The sequence below is a fragment of the Perognathus longimembris genome, chromosome 3, assembly GCF_023159225.1.
Source record: "Perognathus longimembris pacificus isolate PPM17 chromosome 3, ASM2315922v1, whole genome shotgun sequence".
Classification (NCBI taxonomy): domain Eukaryota; kingdom Metazoa; phylum Chordata; class Mammalia; order Rodentia; family Heteromyidae; genus Perognathus; species Perognathus longimembris.
In genome coordinates, this window is record NC_063163.1 from 65,639,969 (window position 1) to 65,658,523 (window position 18,555).

Genomic DNA, 18,555 nt, shown 5'->3' on the forward strand with positions numbered 1-18,555 from the left:
CACAGGACACAGGAGTTTATTCCAAGTCCAGGTACAGAGGGCAGCTGCCTTCTACAGCATCAACAGCAAGAAAGGGCTACGGGGAAGGCACAGGTTTGTTATAAAACGGTTTAATGGAGCTCTTTCCGCGTTACAAGCCATCTGGGACGGGAGTGGAATGTGCTGTGGCCAGTGCTGGCTCCACAGGCAATACTGAGCCTGTCATTGCTGGTATCAAAATATACATCTGTCACCATAAAAAACCGCAATGTGCTGCCGCCGCATCTTACAACAGGTATAAAAAATTATAAATATTTACACCCTTGCTACACTCCTTTATGGAACTTATGGAACCTCAGGACCCAAGGGTACCCCCTCTTGCTGGGGACAAGTTGAGCCACAGGGCAGAGCATTTAAGACCAAGACACGAGTCCTGCACCTGGGGCCTCAGCTCAGAGGCAGACAAGAAACAAAACTTTGGTCCAAAATTTGAAGGGGGGGAAAAAAAACCAAACCCCGAAAGTTTTAAGAGTTTTTCAAGGCAGATTACAAGTGGGTGGGGTAAGGCAACTGGAGGCTCGAAAGGAAGCGGGCTGAGGATCGGGCTTCCTGCGCCTGCGCGAGCCAGCCGCAGCCGCCTGCTCCTGAAGCCTGGATCCTGCCTGTGACTCATTACAAAGATAAGAAGTACAGCATACGAGTAATACCACAAGGAGGAAGCTTAGATTACACTCATACCATTGCATCATCTTGCTATAAAAAGTTACTTAAAACTATGTCTCTTGCATATAAATGAAAAGGGATTAGGATATTTGGTCAACTGGAAATATTGCTAGGCACAGATATGTCTGCGACCGCATCCACGTATAATACAAAGGTTAGGAAGAGGCTCCATGGCGGAGGCGGGGACAGGCCAGAGCCCCTGGGCTGGGAGGAGAGGGCGGGTGCCACTGGGGGCTTGGGTTGATTATGTCACTTGATCAAAAGGTGGGGGTTGGCTGGCCTTGTTTCCCGCCAGCTTAGGACACATGATCATGTGGGAAGGGGTGGCTGCCTCGTTCACCTGGACAAGAGCCCAGGCCAGGTGCCCAAGTGCCTGTGGTTGGTGCGCATGGTGCATGGCAGACAGGTTTCTAAGGCACGAGAAGCCAGTTGGTCTGGGGGCGCCCAGCACAGCTTCACGCCCCACAAGGCACACACGGCCCTGGGCCTGGCTGGGCAGGCAGGGACCCCACTGCTGCGGCTGGAGCCGTAAGTCAGCAAGGTGGACTAGATTTAATTTTTTAAAAAACAGGTAAACTGATTTCTCTTTAAAAAAATAAAATCTCTGGTCTGTTAAGGTCACTTCAGCTGCTTTTTTAAAGTGGCTTTTTCTGGAATGGTGGAAGTTGTCGCCAGGGAGCCTGGGCAAGGCACCTAGATGGTGGACTTGGAAAAGGACACTCGAAGGTGATGGTTTTCTCCCAGGTCGTGGTTATGCAGGTCTATGAGGGCCTGCACCGCCTCCTCCACAGAGCCCATCTGGATCAGCGCCATCTTGCGGTCCTTCCTGCAAGAAGGCAGGGAAGGGGTCAAGACGCAGGGCAGAGGCAGAGCAGAGAACAGGAGGGGTCAATAGGAGTTTATACTCACTGGAAGAACTTGAACCCCTTGACGACACCCCCATTGCTCGAGAAGAGGATCTTGAGGTCTTCCTCCGATATGGAGGGCCTGTGGAGAGAGGGTGTGAGCAAGGCTGCAGGAGGAACAACACTGAACAGCCTCAAAGGACTCAAAGGAGCCAGGCAGTGGTGGCACACACCTTAATCCCAGTGATGGAAGAACTAACCTGGGCAACCAAGTCCAAGACTCTTACTCCTAATAACTACCAAAAAAAAAAAGCTACAAGTGGAGCTGTGGCTCAAGTGGTAGAGAGCTAACCTTGAGCAGATGGCACTTGGGCCCAAAGTCCAAACCCCAGGGATCCACGTATATGTGTATGTACACACATGCGTGTGCACACACACAATCTAAAAAAAAAAAAAATTCAAGGACTGGCTGGGAATATGGCCTAGTGGCAAGAGTGCTTGCCTCGTATACATGAAGCCCTGGGTTTGATTCCTCAGCACCATACATATGGAAAAAGCCAGAAGTGGTGCTGTGGCTCTAGAGGTAGAAGCCAGGGACACAGTGCTTAGGCCCTGAGTCCAAGCCCCAGGACTGCCCCCCCCCACCCCCAAAAAAATCAAGGACTGGGGTTGTGTCTCAGTGGTGGAATGTAAGGCCAAAGGCTCGAGATCCCTACTCAAAGACAGGTGGGCACATGCTTGCAATCCCAGCATTCATAAGAGCAACAACAGCTACTATGAGGGTGGCTGAGATCAGTACTACAGCCCAGGCAACATAGGAAAAGCCCGTGACCCCATCTCAGAGAAAGTTGAAGGACCAGGAATAGTGTTGGCCTAGCACACACAGGAAGCCCTAGGTTTCTCAGTTTCACATAAACAGAAAAGGACAGAAGTAGTACTGTGGCTCAAGTGGTAGAGGCAGATAGTGTTAGCCTTAAGCAGAAACTCAGGGAGAGTGCCCAGGCACTGAGCTAAAAGAAAAAAAAAAGTGGATCGAGTGTGGCGATGTGCACTTGCCACCCCTGCAGGAAGCGTATGTGGGATCTCGGTCAACAACTACCCGGGCATGTCCATGTCTCTGCCTCCAAAACCACCCGTGCAAAAGTGGCTGGAGGTAAAGCTCAATAGAGAACATGCCTAGCCAGCTGAATTCAAACCCCAGTACTGCAAACAGCAGACACTAGTCACAATATGAGCATGAAGGCCTTGAACATGTGCAGCAAACACTCCAGTGCTCCACTCCTCTGCTGCCTTGGAGGCTGGGGCCAGCTTGGGAGTGTACTGGTGCAGCCCAAGGTGAGGCCAAATAAGATCCCTGGAGGGGCAGGACCCGGGCCCGCCCCACCCACGGCCCCACTGGACTCACGGAATGTTGGAGAGGTGCAGGGTGGCAGAGGGCGGGAAGATGTTCTGGAAATTCTTGGAGCCAGGCTTCTTGAACCGGTGCAGCGGCGAGTTGCCGTAGTCCTTGGTGAGGCCCTGGTCCTCCTGGCCCTCACGGGGCAGCTGCACACTCTGGTGCTTGGACAAGGTGATGCGGACAGGCTTGCCGTGAAGCTTGTGCCCGTTCAGGTGGCTCATGGCTGGGGAGTCAGTTCACAGACCTATGACCTCACGCCACCAGACCCAGGCCCAACCACCCTCCCCCCCCCCCCCCCCCCGCCCTGTGCAGTGCTTACCCAGCTGGGCCTGGCTGCCATCGGCCATCTGCACCAGTGCATTCTCCTTCTTATTGAACAGGATCTTCACACGCTGCACGTCACCATAGACGCCTTCAAAAGCCCAGGGACAAGGGGGTGTAAGCAGTCCTGGCCCGGCCAGCCTCCCCACCAACCCGGGCCCTGCACTCCCCTCCAGGCTCTGGCAGCCCAGCTGGACCCATTTACTTAGTCTGCCACCGGGGAGCCTGCGCCTAGCAGCCCAGGGCCGTCTAACAGGATGCTACGTTCGGCAAGTCATGAACTGCAGACAGGTCACTGTCAGAACGACCACTTCCGCATGCTAAGGACACGCTTAACTCGACAAGCATGCAGGGCGGTAAACCATGCGTGTCTATGGTCAGATACAATCCGCAAACCGGAAGCAAACCACGTAACGTAAGGAGGCAGAAGGCCAAACCGCAAACTCATAGTACATCGCAGGGTGTAAAATAATCTCAATTAAATGAAAACAAGGTAATAAAAGGGTGAATAACATACCGAAAAGAATAAAGAGGCTTTGGGGTGTGACTCTCTTTAGAGGACAGCAGAGCAAGGCAGCGAGGGGACAGGGGAGAGGGAGAGGTCAAAGGGGCGAGGTGCCAATCGTCCACCACGAGGAGACAGTCCCCGCAGGCGAGCAGGTTGACGGATGATGAAGTTGTCAGGATGTTAATATTCAAGGGCAGGTTGGTTTCCGGAGAGCAGGGTTTGAGGGGAGAGTTTTGTTTTTGTTTTGTTTTTATTTATGTTTTGTTTGTTTCAAGCAACAACAGGAAGCAGAAGAACCGTGCAGTCAGTTGGCAAAGAAATTCCGGATCAGGGCAAGAAAAAAATTGGGAAAGGGGAAGGGGAGAAAAGAAAAAAAAGTAGCAAAAAACACAGGTCAGTAAATACATAAGAAAATAAGGCAGTGTTCCCTCAGTCACACAAACATACACACACCACAAACACACACACCTCATGGCTCCACCTGGAGGAGGAACACACCATCGAGGAGAAGCAGCGCGTAGGCGCAGAACTGGGCTGCAGTTGACCCTCCCGCCACTTCACCAGAGGTGGTACTATGGCACCCCAGGGGTAGCCTGGCCACCTAGCAACATGGTTCCCACAGCTGCTGCAAAGCAGTGCAGGCCATAATGCCACACCCACAAGGCAGTGAGTGGAGCCCACTGCAGGGCTAAACTCAGCACAGCCCTGACCCTGCTCAGCCCTGCGCTCAGGAAAGCCACAGGCGTCAGACAGACAGGAGTTACGGTTAAATGTTTGTCCCATAGGCAGATTCTATCTCCGAGCCTTCATCCTCTCATCTGTGCTCTCCCAGAGCCAAGGCGACCCTTTCTGACAGACTCACACATATCTCAGTAGCTGCCACCCACAAGCGGGCCGTGCACTCAAGCCCTGGCACCTGACCTGTGGGGTGGCCACGACACAGCCTGGGGAGAGCCCAGGATGTCTCTGCTGTGCCCCCAGTCATTTAAATTTAGACTGCCTCCAGGTAAGTCACCAAAAATATTGCAACTCTGAATACTATGAAATTGAAAATGCAAATCAAGACATCAAGGAGACAGGAAAATCCAGAGCCATCTCGGAAGGAGAATAAACGTGAGCAAGGTGGAGACATAGGAGCAGACTGTAGAGTAGGGCGGACGCTCGGGGTGGCCTGCAAAGCCACAGCTGCAGACTCCAAAGCCCCATCTGCTTTGGCCAGTGTGGCCAGTAGACCTCAGGCCAAGCACACCCCCCCGCCCCCCAGTTCTGGGAGAAGGCTGGAAAGAAGACCCACATACCTCAGGGTTTAGGTTGCTGACCAGCAGGACTGAGTTCCCAGCACCGGCCAGGCCAGGGATGGCAATGCGGCCTGCTGCGGCTGCTGCAGCGGCTGCTGACGGGATGGCCAGTGGGGCCAGGGCTCCGTGTACATTAGGGACAGAAAGGCCTGGAAAGGAAAGGCCATCAAAAAGTGAGTCCAGGCAGGTCATTCCGTCACTAAGAGGGTGCAGGGACCCCCTTCTTCATGCACAAGGAGCCACACACGGGAGGCAGCGCCTGGCTCTAGCCTTAGGCATGGCGCGTGGGTCCACTTGGCCCATGCCTGCCACACTGCCTCCTGGCGGCTCCACAGCACACCCCATTCTCCTCACACAGCACCAAGTCGTGCTGGGGTGCGGACCAGTCTGCATGCGCCCACAGCACAAAAGCTCTGGTCCGTGATCACAGACACGAGCCCTCTGCAAGCAGGGCCTGCCACAGGACACGCACGGCCGTGCGCGCATTCTCCATGCAGGTAAGACGCAGCACGCACGGCTGCCCGCGGGCACGCAACAGCCAGGCAGTGCACACGTGCTGCGCCGGCCCATGCTCCTCAGCCTCGAGGCCACTTGCTTACCGGGCCACTTAAATTCAATCTACTAGGGACACATCCCTCCACACACTGCGTCCTCATCCTCGCCCGAGGTGCTTGAAGGGAACCAGACCAAACACTGTACAGTTAGCAGCTTCTCGCCACAGCCCACACAGGCTCCTAGCCCTGCCTTGACTATCAACTGCCCTGACCTGCCCTGTCCAGGCCGCCTGTGGTCACAGCTGCCCCTGAGTCCGACCCCTCCCAGGAAGGGGTCCCCTGACCTGGCACTCATGGTGACCAGTCCGGCACACCAGCCCCGTGAAGCAGTGCTACGTGGAGGGTGGTGTGGGCATGCAGTCACTGGGGTCAAGAGCGAGTGTGAATACCTGCAGCTTGTGGAATGGCAAAGGTGGGAGGGAACCCAGCTCCTGCATACGGAGAGGCTGAGATTATACCAGGTGCACCTAGAAACAAACAGACACTAATCATTGCACCACACCTCCACCGCGAGCACCTGTGTGGGGTGGGCCCAGCCTGGTGGGGGCTAGCCAAGAGCATTCGCGGGCAGGTCCGCTGCTCTAGGGGGAGGGGCTGGACATGGGGCACTGGGCTGGGCAGTGCTGGCGTGCAAGGAGCGGCCGGGACCTGCGGGCAGACACTGACTGAGCTGCGCAGCCTATCCCCACCCAGGCCCCTTCTTCATCTATCACACACACTGGGTCCACACAGTGTCAGCATCTTACCAAAGGCTGCAGCCATGGTCTGGTCCAACGAGGGCTGGCTGTCACCAGAAGGCAAGTCTGGACGTGTGTAATCACGGCTCTTGTCGTTGTTGTACTTGACGTTGAGGCTGGTGAGCTTGGAGAAGTCAATTCTCAGTGTGCAGCAGGCATTGTAGATGTTCTGCCCATCCAGGGACTGCAGGGGAAAGGTCTGATGAGCCCTGGTCCAGCCATATACCACCCCCATCCTGCCCAACACCATCTCAGGAGCCCCTACTCACCAGCTTGGCATGCTGCGCACTCACAGGATCAGCATACTGTAGTAGCGCCTGAAACTGGTTGTTTTTGGTGAATGTGATGATTTTCAGAACCGTGCCGAACTTGGAGAAGATCTGCAGGAGCCAGGCAGGACAGACAGACAAGACAACCGTGAGGCCCTCAGAGCCACCAGAGGGAGCACATGGCCGACAAGCCGCCCAGCCTGCACCTCACCTGGTGTAGCACATCCAGCGTCACAGGGTAGAAGAGGTTCTCCACGATGATCCTGAGGACAGGGCTCTGCCCTGCCATCGCCATCCCCGCATCCACGGCTGCTGCGGAGGCGGCCAAGGCCAGGTTTCCTGACTGGACTGAGTTCACAGCTTGCAGGGCGGCCTGTGCCCGCTGTGAAGACAGGGTGCACATGAGCACACATGAGCCAGCCCCAGGACTCGGGGCCACTGGCCCGGCCCCACCTCACCCCCAGAGCAGACTCACCGCTTGGTTGGGAGAGCTATCTGTCTTGAGCTCCTTGTGGTTGGAAAATTGGATGTAGATAGGCTGGCCGCGGAGAACGGGCGTGACTGAAGTGTAGTAGTTGACCATGGTGTTGGCCGACTCCTCCGTGTTCATCTCAATGAAGGCCTGGTTCTTCCCCTTCAGCATCAGGAGGTTGGTAACCTTCCCGAAGGGCAGCCCCAAGGAGATGACCTCACCCTCAGTGACATCCCCAGGCAGCTTTCGGACATGGATCACTCTGGAGGGCACCCCAGCACTCCTGTTGTCCCCTTTGAACTTCTTGCTGTCGTTTCCATTGGCTGAAAGAGGGGAGGCGTGGGGTTCCAGCCCTGAGCCACATGGGGAGCCCGCAGGTGGCCAGCTGCTCCTCCCGGTGGAGGCCTTCTTCCTGTCTCTGCCTTTCACACCCTCCACCCTGCAAGCCAGCTCCAAGGAAGCTGCCTGTGAGCCTGGAGCTCAAGGTCGAAACTGCCAGAATCAATATTTATAAAAACGTGTCCTGAAAATCTAAGCGTACCCCAGGACCAATGCCACCCAGTCTGGCCCACAGGCCACAGCAATCTGAACTGAACAAACTCAAGTCCCTCTCCCCACCCCCCCCTTCAGTCCTGGGGCTTGAAATTTAGGGCCTGAGCACTGTCCCTGGCTTCTTTTTACACTCTACCACTTGAGCCACAGCGCCACTTCTGGCTTTTTCTATGTATGTGGTGCTAAGGAATCGAACCAAGGGCTTCACATACCACTAGGCCATATTCCCAGCCCCTCAAGTCCCTCATAAATACAACATAACCTTAATTCATGAGGGGACAGTCAGGGAGAAAGCAAGGAACAAGGGCTGAGCAAGGGAGTACCTGCAGAGGCAGAGTTGCTGCTCATGATAAAGGGTCCGTTGGTAACACACGTAGAGAAAAGCTCGTCAGATCCCCGCTGAAAAAAGAGCAGAAGGAAACTGCATTTCCAGCCTCCCTGCCAGAGACCCCTCCTCATTCCTAGCACACACACCCTACCCCCAGCATTGGCCTGCAGCCTCAACAGAGCCTCACACCCCATCTCTTCCACCTCAAGACCCTGGGGCCATGGCTAATGGGGGTCTGTAGACCCTGGCCCAGGGCCATCCCTGTGTGCCCGCACTTCCGTGCTTCAGGAGAAACCTAGCCCTGCCACCACCTCCCTTGCTCTCTTCTTCCACCCCAAGAGTTGTCCTATTTTCAAGCTGCCCAGGGAAATCCGAGCGGCAGCCTCAGTGCCCTTTTTCAGAGAACTGGAGACACTGCCCCTTTATGCAGCTAGCAGGCAACACTGCAGGGACAAGAGCAGGGTACCCACTCATCTCCATCTCAGGTGCTTTGAGCGAGTCCCTGCCTTCTGATTGCTCTTATCTATCCAGAAACAACAGGTTTGCAATCTTTAGCTTAAGGGAGTTGAACCCCAGGAGTGATAGATACTAGGGATGCATAGGTCCTCCTGTTGAAACTCTAAGACATAGAGCCCCACTCAAAACATGAAACCTGAGATGCTGGGACAGTCCTCCCCCAGGGGCCTGTAACTCTGTCAGTGCCAACTTCTGCCCCAGACTCTGCAGCCAGCCCCCTCCCAGCTATCCAGGAGGAGCCACCTGGAGACAAAGATGCAGCCTCTGTCTCCCCAGGACAGGACCTACTTCAGAGCCATTGTGGACCACCTGTGCCTCCAATGCCAATCAAGTGAGCCACTCACAGAACAGCCCAGCTGCCCCTGGAGGGCAGCCCCTCCCAGGAACTCCCAGACCGGACAGAAGTCCAAGGATGTCCCCAAGCAGCCTGCAGAGAGGATCTTCCTCCCGATGTGCTCATGTCCCACCAGGGAGCTCAGGAGTAGGGCTGGCTGCTGCTGAGGGACCAGGGAGACTGCTAAAGACCCACACCCACCCTAACTTCCCATGGTGGCTTCCTGAAGCAGGGCAGAACAGAATCAGTGCTAGCTCAAGGCTAAGGTTTGTTGTAAAATCATGCATAACCTAAGCCATGGGACTCAATGGTCCATGGGACTCAATGGTCCATGAGGGGGGAGGATGGTTGGGCTAAGGGAATTATTAGGTGTGGAAATCACAGGTGAACTCACCGAAGGGAGGCCAACCTCAGAAGCAAAGCCCTGAACCTTCAGTCAGTACGTCCAAACCAAAGGAAGTCACTTCCTGGCCTTGGTCATACTCTCCCTCAGCCCACAAAGGGCAGAGCCTGAGTTAGACAGAGGCCAGCGGCTCCCAAAGCCCCCATTGCTCATGGAACCAACCTTAAAGGGGCTTCATGGCTTCAGCCTGGACAATTGGGCAGGCTGTGTGAGCTTCCTGCAGCCACATTCTTGGCCACCTGCCGGGAACCCATAACTGCCCACAATGGTCGGTGCAACCAACTATCAGTGAAGGCAAAGGCACCCACCTGGGGCCCACAGGACCAGGCTGCTGCAGGCAGCCAGGGCCTTGGAGGGCAGAGCCTTGGAGGCCAAGCTGGGGTGAGGTCCTGGGCCTGGGCGACCAGGCTACCCGGCAGACAGGAAGGTCTCCCTGGCACCTGTGCTCAAATCAATCAACCATCAAAGAAAAGGACCTCAGCATGAGGCAGTTGGCCACAAGTCTCCTACAATGCCACCCCAGGTCAACAGTCACCCTCGCACTGGTGAGAAGACCAGAGATATCGGTGCTGGCACGAGTTCCTGGGCTCCCCCTCTGCCCTCTTCACCCATCAGACCTCTGTGGTGAATTGAGTGAGGGCTGACAATTGCCCTTACAGGCAGAAGACCATCAGGCTTGGAGCCAGCCAGAGGGCTTTCAGGCCAGCCTTGCTCCTCCATCAAAGCCCTCTCCCTCCGCCTACACTCAACAAACAGGTTTTATCTGCAGGAAGATCAGGCAGCCAGGTGCAGACAGCAACCATTCAGAGAAAACCGAAACCCAATGCAACACCACTGACCAGAAAATCTGATGCTGTTGCTTGGGATGCCGGCAGGGGGCCCAGCCTGCAGTAGCCTCTAGGGAAGGAAGGCCCAGGACGTGAAGCCCAGCCCAACACCAGCTACATCTGGGCAGGCAAGTAAGACAACCTGACAGCCTGAAGCTTCATCCGTTTTGCTCCAAGACAGTCCGGGCCCCACTGAACAGGTAGGTACTTTGGCCACCCTGAAGACCTTCTAGCTCTGGCTTTGAGCAGCTGCCTAAACCCCCAGGGATACCACAGGGACACCTTGCCCTGTCACCTGCGAGGCAGGATCACTTGAGTCTCAAAGATCAAGGCTGTCCTAGACAGTTCCCACCCCCATAACCAAACAAAAACATCCAAACCCTGAGGCTACAGCACCCAGCACAGCACCTCCATGTGTTCGACTTAAAAAAAAAAATTTAAGTTCCAGAACAAAGTCTACCTGGATAACCTGACAGTTTCTAAACCAAGAAGCTATCAAAATACACATTCCAAGCCAAAGCCAACCAATCGCTAACTGCCCTGAACCTCACTGCCTGGGCCACTCTCCCCAACATCCTACAGCAGGGAAGAGCAGAGGCTCCATGGGAGAGGGTGTGTTCATGGCAGGTAAAAGGATGGAGGGACCAACCATCATAAGACCCTACACCACCTAGTGGTTTGCAACCTTACAATCTCCTGTTCACCTAGCCTGTACAGCCACCACTGCAGTCCAAGTTGCAGGCAGCAGGAGTGCTGCTCTGGGAACAAACCCAGCTCTGTGATCTAGGTAAGACAGCAGAAAAGGGAGGGCTGGCATGAATGAGAGAGCAGAGGCGGCGCAGCATAACCAGGAAGGAAGAAAGTGAGAAGTGCCTACCTTTGTACCAACTGCTATGTCTGGGACGATGCTGTGGAAAGAAAAGGAGAGACGTCAGCAGGGCCTGTACTCGCCAGGCCCAAAGAGACCAGTAAGGCCACCGGCCAGTTAAAACTCGGAAGGAAGGGCAGGGAAGTGAGCTTTCCATTTAATCTCAACTAGAAAAGGGGCCATCATTGTCTTCGAGCGCCCCTCCCACCCAGCAGGACCCCAGGCCCGCCTCTGCACTGGAAGTCTAAGCACAAAAGACAACCCCCACCCTCCTCCAGGGCTGGGGCTTGCAACTAAAGTTCAAGGGCTTCCTATAAAACTGGAGGTGCGGGGAAGGCCAAGGTCGGCGGGTCCCCAAGGCCAGAACTTCCGCCGGAGTGGGGCGGGTTAAGGCTCTGCTCCGCAGGGGAGGCCAAGAATCATCAGTTAAAATTAACAAAATCAACGGACCTGCCAGATTACAACCCAAGTTACTAATCAACCCTGGCTCCGCTTGACTGGACTTTCTCCCCCATCCGGAGAAAGGCGGGAAGCCCGGTCCCTATCTCTACCGGAGCCCAGAGGCCCTCAACTCCGCTTCTACCGGGTGCTTAAAACTCTCCAAGGCAAGCTCGACGCGGCTCAGTTCGCGGCAAGTCCTCGGTGACTCACCGATGCTCGCCCCGTGGCCGAAAAGGGCTCTAGCTCCCAGCTGGGGCTTGCGAAGGACTTAAAAGTCCAGTTTCAACAGATTACTTGGGCAGTTGCTAAACTGGGAAAGCCTCCCGGAAACAGCGCCAAGTAACACCCAGGCAAGCATGTCGCGGCCTGGGCTCCGCACCTGGGGAAGCCACGGACTCGGGAGTGTCGACCAAAAGGGGCAGCTAGCCTCCCCCGGGTGCGCACTAGGCCAGGAATCGACCGCGATCCTAACCCTGGAAATGATTCGCGCGCGCTTGCCGCTTTCCGAGCGTAGAATCACAGCCATGGCCGGCTTGCCCCCGCGCCAGCCTCGGCCCCAGCCCGGGGCGGCGATCGGGCGGGGTCCCCGGGCAGAGCCCCGCGCGGCGGGAAAGGCGCGCGTCCCCGGCAGGGCCCCGCGCACGCGCACTGAGGCACGCGCTCACGCGGCGCTGGACGAGGCGCGCGGAGGGACATCCGGGCGCGCGGAGGGCGGACGGGAAATGGCAGGGCCTTGCGGCGCCAAAGCAGTAAGAAGCGAACCGCCCAGGCCATCCCGAACGCCTGTGGGAAAGCAGAGAGTGGGCGCGGGACCTCCTGCGCGCCGTGCAAGGGGCGAGCGGGGACTTGAAGTACAACCGCGCGGCGATCGGGAGGACGAGGTGGTGAAGCGGCCCCTCCGCCCGAGAGCAGCGCGCGCCACGCGGAGAGGCCCAGCGGGCGCGGCGGCGGCGGCGGCGGCGGCAGCGGGGGGTGGCGGGGGAGGGGGCTGGTCCGGGCGGCGCCGAGCAGAAGGGCGACGTGAGAGGGGCGCGGCATAACTCACCCGTCCATGGCACACAGAACAGACCCGCGGGGGACGGAGCGGAGGCGCTGGAATAGCAGGAACCGACCCAACGGCTCGGAGTTATAGACTCACAAGATGGCGGAGACGCCCGCACACGTCCCCCGCGCGCACTGCCCATTGGCTCCCGCCGCCGCCCAGGGGCGGGGCGAACGCCATCGTCCCCCGTCAGCTCCTCCCAATGGCCAGGAGGCCGTTCAAGTGGGTGGGGCCTAAAGAGAGCTGAGGTGTCTATTGCTGGGAACGGTTGTCAGTCAGAGTGGAAGGCGGAAATGGTTGGTGAAAGAGGGGCGTGAAGCTGAGGGCACGTGACGGCATCGGAGCCAGTGAGCGAGCCTCCATCAGGTGTGTGTCTTTGCGGGAAAAGCCATCTTGAGAGTGGGTACGTGGCGAGTCAGGCGGATGAGAAGCGTGCTAGCCCCCCAGCTACCGCCATCTTGCTAGCGGGCAGGGTCCGTCCGCCTGCTGCGTGAGGGCAAGGGGAGGTGCGTCGCCATCTTGGAATAGGGCAGGAAACCCGCAGCGTGCCATCTTGCTTATGGGCATGTGACCAAAACCTGGGATTCAAACCCAGCGCGTTCGCTCTTGGGACTCGCTTAGGGGCCCGACGATGCGGTGTACGGAGCGTGCATGCAGTAGCGAAGTGATCCTGGATCAGTCCTCCCCGCCACCCTACGGTATTTTTCCTCCAGTGCAGTCACATTGGACCGCGAGTCAAGGGATGGGGGAAACTGAGGCACAGGCCGCACAGTAGACCCCACCGATTGCCCCGCAAGTGGGGAGATGACCCCAGGCAGCAAAGGTGAGCGTGCACATCCGCTCACCACAGACTTAGAGGGCGGAGCCCTTACCCCCAAACTCCCCACCCAAGCAGGACACCCTAAACTTATAACTTTCTAAGAGCCTGGTGGATCGAGCAGTGAGGACTGGGGTGTTCAGACCAGCCGGCAGGCTAACGGTGATCTCTACCCGGGCTGGGCTGCGAGATGAGACCCTGGTCGTAACCTTGGCACCGTTCCCAGCGCCAGTAGACGCGCCGTAAGTAAGGGAAATTAACCAATTCTTATCAGCCAGGCGTCCCTGCTGGAGGAGGCATTGCTCACTGGCAGCAGCCCAGAAAGTTGAATAAATGCCGTTTCTCCTTTTCCCTGCGTGGAGGTGAGGCCCCTGTCTCCATGTGCTTTGCATCCCGCGGGGCACTGGAGCCCTGGCAGCCGCCCCCGATTTCCGTGGGCCTGGCCTCCGGCCCAGCAGCCTTGGAGCCGACGCGGGCCCCGTGCCAGAGGATTCCAGCCGGGATTAGAGGCGGCTGCCGATTTCCACGGAGGCCCCCGTTGTGGTCCTTTTGGACCCAACGCGACAAAACAAGCTATCCGAGGCCCCAGAGTCACTAATCGGGAATGCCCCGGTGGATTGAGGAGAAGCTGAGGAACGCACTCGCAGATTTTTGCGAGCTCCCGTCAGGTCTACTAGTCACTGGGGCTACCAGGACCCAGCTTCGAGCCTGGATGGATGGGTGCCAGGGACTGCCCCACCCTCAGATCCTACAGGCAGGGACTGGAACCCGGGCGGCCGTTGACATGGGTGGAGACTTTGCCTCTGAGCACAGGTCTAAACTCCCAGAAGTGTATTGGAGCCGGTTTAGTGGCTCAACGCTATAATCCTAGCCACTGGCAGTTGAGGATCACAGTTCAAAGCCATCTAAGGTAGAAAAGTCCATAGGACTCTTACCTCCAATGAACCACCCAAAAAAGCCAGGTTGATCTGTGACTCGGTGGACCATCAGTTATCAATCCTGCTTTAGACTTAGGCCTATGAGGAGGCAAGGCCTCTCTGGGAAAGCCCTTCCTTAAACCTGTCTGGGACCCCTCTCTGTTCACTGTTCCCTCAGGCAGGTTCTTGATTAAACTTGTCGGCTCCTTCCATACTCCGCCTGGGAGCCTTTGCACCCATCTTGCAGGGCAGTATCAAGGCTGTCCCAGACCCCGTGGAGCTCCTAATATGCAGGCTAGAGGAGCCAGAAGGGTACTGGAGGAGGTGACTCCAGACAGTTCAGCTCCAGTCACCCTTCTGTCTCTGGCAACCCCGGATCCTGTGGGTTCCTGAGGATTCCTGATAGACAAGGGAGTGAGGGCGCCAACCCTGCCCTGATAAGAATTGGTGATAGTGGTTGCTCTCTTTGAGCCTAGAAACCAAGCCTAGACTTAAGGGAAGGGTGTGGATTTAGCTGGGGGCTAGGGCTGGCCTTCTGCCTGCCTGCCTGCTAGATTATAATCCTAGCCCTGTGGAGGCTGAGGCAGGAGGGTGTCCAGCTCTAAGCTTCTGCCAGACGCAGCTTCACTGCATAGCGGTTTTATTTTTTTAAAATGTAAATAGTGATTCCTCACCTATTATGGGAGCAGTACTCCAGAGACCCCCACGATAGTGAAAATCCTCCCAGTTCGCTTGTTACTACTTTGCAGACCTCCTATCATGGGGAATGTCTCTAGAACATAGATTCCACAATAGTTGAGGGATAAATTTAGGGAGACACTGCCTCAAACAAAGAAGACAGAACTGTAAGATTCTCAGTAGCTTCTTATTGCTGGCATACACAACAAAAATCCCACAGTGGGTAGTTCAAAATGCCACAGATGGACCCTTTCAGCCCTGGAGATGGGAGATGTGGTCTGTGGAGCACATTTCCTCCCAGGCTACTGGGTGGCCCTTTCTGCCTAGGTCCATGCCTGGGGTTCATCCCAGTCTTTGACTTCATATAACCTCCCTGTCTTTTTCTCTTATATGATCACTGGTTGTAGATTTTGAACCACTAGGATGCTCTGGTATGACCTCAGGGCTGTTTGTTACATCCCTAAAGACCCTCCATTTACTTTTCTTAGCCAATCCCAGTGACTCCTGCCTATAATCATACCTACTCTGGAGGCTAACATCTGTGGATCTCAGTTCAAAGCCAGCCCTGCAGGAAAGCTCTTAAGACTCTTAGCTCCAATTAACTACCAGAAACAAACAGAAACTGGATGTAGAGCAGTGGCTCAAGTGGAAGAGCTCTAGCCTTAAAGCAAAAATGGCTGAGACAAGCTGGGTGCCTGTGGCTCACGCCTGTAATCCAAGCTACTCAGTGTAAGGTCAGCCCTGGGAGAGCTCTGAGCAGATGCCCCCACCTGGTTAAGTCTCCACCCAGTTACCTGGGTAACCAGCAGACCTGGATGCAGTTACCTCCCCTTTCCCTGAGGTCACATCCTAATCCACCTGGCCACAGGCTCCAGCCCCTGCCCTAGGGGTGGGGGTCGCCCCTTCTCTCTGGCCTTGCATCATCTTGGCTACAGGCTTCAGTTTGGTAATAAGTTTTCTTTCCTGCCTGAATACTGTGTGTTCTCCTTTATCGGCTACCTACTTTAAAAACCTAACACTCAGGAGGCTGTGATCCAAGGACTTTGGTTCAAAGCCAGCCAAGGCAGGAAAGTCCTAGACTCATAGCTCCAGTTATTCCAAGAAAAAATAACAGGAAGTGACGCTGTGGCCAGAAGTGGTATTAAGAAAGCTCAAGGACAGCACCCAGTCCCTGAGTTCAATCCCCATGATCCCCCCCCCCCAAAAAAAAAAAACAAAAAAACCTTTGCAGTGCTGAAAATGAACACCGGGCTTCTGACATGCTGGAGTTGTCCTCCACCACTGTGGGAGCAGCCCATAGCTCCCTTGAAACCACAGCCACTTGCTCTAGGAACTGGAATGTGGCCGCATCATGTTCTGGAGCCCGCTTTCTGAAAGTTCCTATCATGAGCTGTGAGACAAGGGCTTGATCAGTGTATGAGGCCTAGCCAAGGTACACCCCCCCCCCACCTGCGTGCACCCCAGGCCACCTAAGTCCAGGGGTCTTCCTGGGCCACCCTTCGTCTTGTAGCAACCAGAATCCCTGAACTGGCCTTGAGCTGAGGATGCCTGAAGCTGGTGGCCCTTGATTTATTCAGTGAGCCCAGCGCCCTGTCTTTTTCTCTTCTCAGCCTGTCAAGCACACAGCTCACCACCTGCTTTCCTTCATTAATGATTTAAAGGGAGCAGGGAGCAGGGCCAGGCTCACCTGGCCTTTGTGTGAGAGGCACTCGTTACCTTAGCCCAGTGATCCTCCACTGAAGCACGGAGGAGGGGGCAGGGCAGACAGGTTTTCAAACCCCAGCTGGGGCCCAGGGAGAGTAGGCTGTGCCTCTGTTTACCCTCTGCTAAAAAGAAGGGACAGGAAGAGGTCGGTCCCTTTTCCATGGGTTTCGCACAAAGAAAGGCTTCCAGTGATTTTTGTTTGTTTATTATTGGCTAGGCAGCCCTGTTGCCTCTCCAGGGCTCCCCCAAGCTGGGCAGGGCTTGGGTGGAGCCAGCCAAACTGCCCCAGCCCTTAGCATTCCTGGATCAGAACTAAACTGAGCTTCCATGTCTACCACCCAGGGCAAAACAGGCCTCTCTGGCTGACTGGGTGGTCTGGGCACCATGTCCCTCCAGCTGCGTAACCAAGCTACCTTCCCGCAGACATGGGGCTTCAGGAGAGCAGCTGGCTCCCAGGAAGTACCCTCAGCCCAGCAGAGCCACTCTGGCTCAGACCCTCGGGTCCCAGAATCCTCAAAGGCCCCCTGAAGGTCAGACCCTGGGTTCTTCCGGAGCTCAGCCTCCTCCCTCTACCCAGGAGCCCATGAAGTCCCACCCTGCCCCCAGGCCTGCAGGAAACTTCCTCCCCAAACACTAGCCTGTCCCTGCCCACTGGGATCAGCTAGTGAGGGCCCTCCCGGCCACTTCCTGCCTCGCCTCACAGCCTTCCCTGGCCCTTCTGAAGCTGCACCCAGGTGTGGCCTTTGCTGCGGTGCAGGGGGTTCCTGGCATTGGAGGGGGGGGGGGGGAAGAGAGTCACTCCAGCCATTTGTCAGGACTGCCAGCTAGGAGTATCCAAGGCAGCTCCACTTCTAGGTGCTTATTCAAGGGGGAGGGAAACACAAGGCCCTGTAGTGAATTGTGTTTGTGTGTCTTTGGGAGCTCAAAGGTGGGGCCAGCCAGTATTCGTGGATAGACACCCACAGCATGCTCCATCTGCACACTGGAATATCAGCCTTGAACAGGACCAGGCTCTGATGCACTTTATAACATACTAGGACGTAGCTCCAGCCCTATTGTGGCGGGGGGGGGGGGGTCCCCTTTGCTAACCCCAGGTGAACCCGAACTCAGTTCTGCCTCCTGAGTGCCAGGATTGCAGGTGTGCCTACCACACCCTGGCCATTCTATGAAATTGTAAAGACCATTGAATTGCACCCCCTTCAAAGAATGGACGGGGAGTGTGGTATGTTAATTACAGTTAACAAAGTTGTTGTTTTTGTGTGTGTGTGTGTGTTTTTTCAAAATTATTCAGGCTAGGCATGGCCATTCAAACCTGTAATCCTAACTACTTGGGAGGCAGAGATGGGGAAGAGGGGGAGCTGAGATCGCAGACCTCTCTGTGCAAATAGAATTTCTCCAAGCAGGGCACAGATGGCTTCCTTCTGTAATCCTAGCTACTCAGGAGGCTGACCCTGCCGGATCCAGGTTCAAACTCAGCCAGAGAAGACATGTTAGGTTTATTAGTAGGTAGCTGATAAAGGAGAAAGCCACGCAATATTCAGGCAGGAGAGAAAAGTTTATTACCGATCTGCTGGCCTGTAGCCAGATGATGCATGGCGGGAGAGAAGGACCCCCATCCCTAGGGTAGGGGCAAGGGGTGTGACCAGGTGGATTTGGATGTGACCGCAGGGAAGGGGGAAGTAACTGCCTCCAGGTCTGCTGGTTACCCAGGTAACTGGGTGGAGACTTAACCCAGTGGGGGCATTTGCCTGGAGCCCTGTGGGGGGGGGGGGGAACCTTACAAGACATATTTTAGAGACTCATTCTCCAAAATAAGCAGCAAAAAGCTAATATGGCTTGAGTGGAAGAGCACCAGCAAGTTGAGTTAACTCTGGCCATGTATATAATCTCAGAAACAGCACCCAAGTCCCACAACCAGCACAAAAAACATAAACAAATTAAAAAAAAACAAACAGGCCTGGTGCAGGATTCACACCTGTAATCCTTGCTTCTCAGTAGGCGGAGATCCGAGGATCATGGTTCA

At 55.8% G+C, this 18,555-nt stretch overlaps 1 protein-coding gene across 4 annotated transcripts; it reads right to left on the reverse strand.

Annotated features, from left to right (window-relative positions):
• Window positions 1–12,551, reverse strand: Ptbp1 (polypyrimidine tract binding protein 1). Of its 4 annotated transcripts, XM_048341828.1 has the most exons (15): window positions 12,420–12,551; window positions 10,943–10,973; window positions 9,547–9,678; window positions 7,981–8,056; window positions 7,109–7,428; window positions 6,845–7,015; window positions 6,634–6,744; window positions 6,374–6,548; window positions 6,017–6,094; window positions 5,074–5,222; window positions 3,785–3,818; window positions 3,266–3,358; window positions 2,953–3,169; window positions 1,612–1,689; window positions 1–1,528 (listed from the first exon to the last, which is right to left on the reverse strand). In XM_048341828.1, exons 1-15 carry the CDS (start codon window positions 12,425–12,427, stop codon window positions 1,396–1,398), a joined length of 1,806 nt encoding a protein of 601 aa, XP_048197785.1. In that variant the 5' UTR covers window positions 12,428–12,551; the 3' UTR covers window positions 1–1,395. The 4 variants fall into 4 exon arrangements, with proteins under 4 accessions (XP_048197785.1, XP_048197786.1, XP_048197787.1 ...); XM_048341829.1 differs by lacking the exon at window positions 6,017–6,094 and having other exon boundaries at window positions 12,420–12,550; XM_048341830.1 differs by lacking the exon at window positions 9,547–9,678 and having other exon boundaries at window positions 12,420–12,549.
• Window positions 12,552–18,555: the final 6,004 nt, after the last annotated feature.

Excerpts from the sequence above, each read along its gene's own strand:
- Ptbp1 (XM_048341828.1), bottom strand. Across the intron at positions 9,679-10,942 it reads ACATAGCAGTTGGTACAAAG|GTGCCAGGGAGACCTTCCTG; the intron begins GTAGGCACTTCT and ends ATTTGAGCACAG. Across the intron at positions 8,057-9,546 it reads CCTGGTCCTGTGGGCCCCAG|CGGGGATCTGACGAGCTTTT; the intron begins GTGGGTGCCTTT and ends CTCTTTTTTCAG.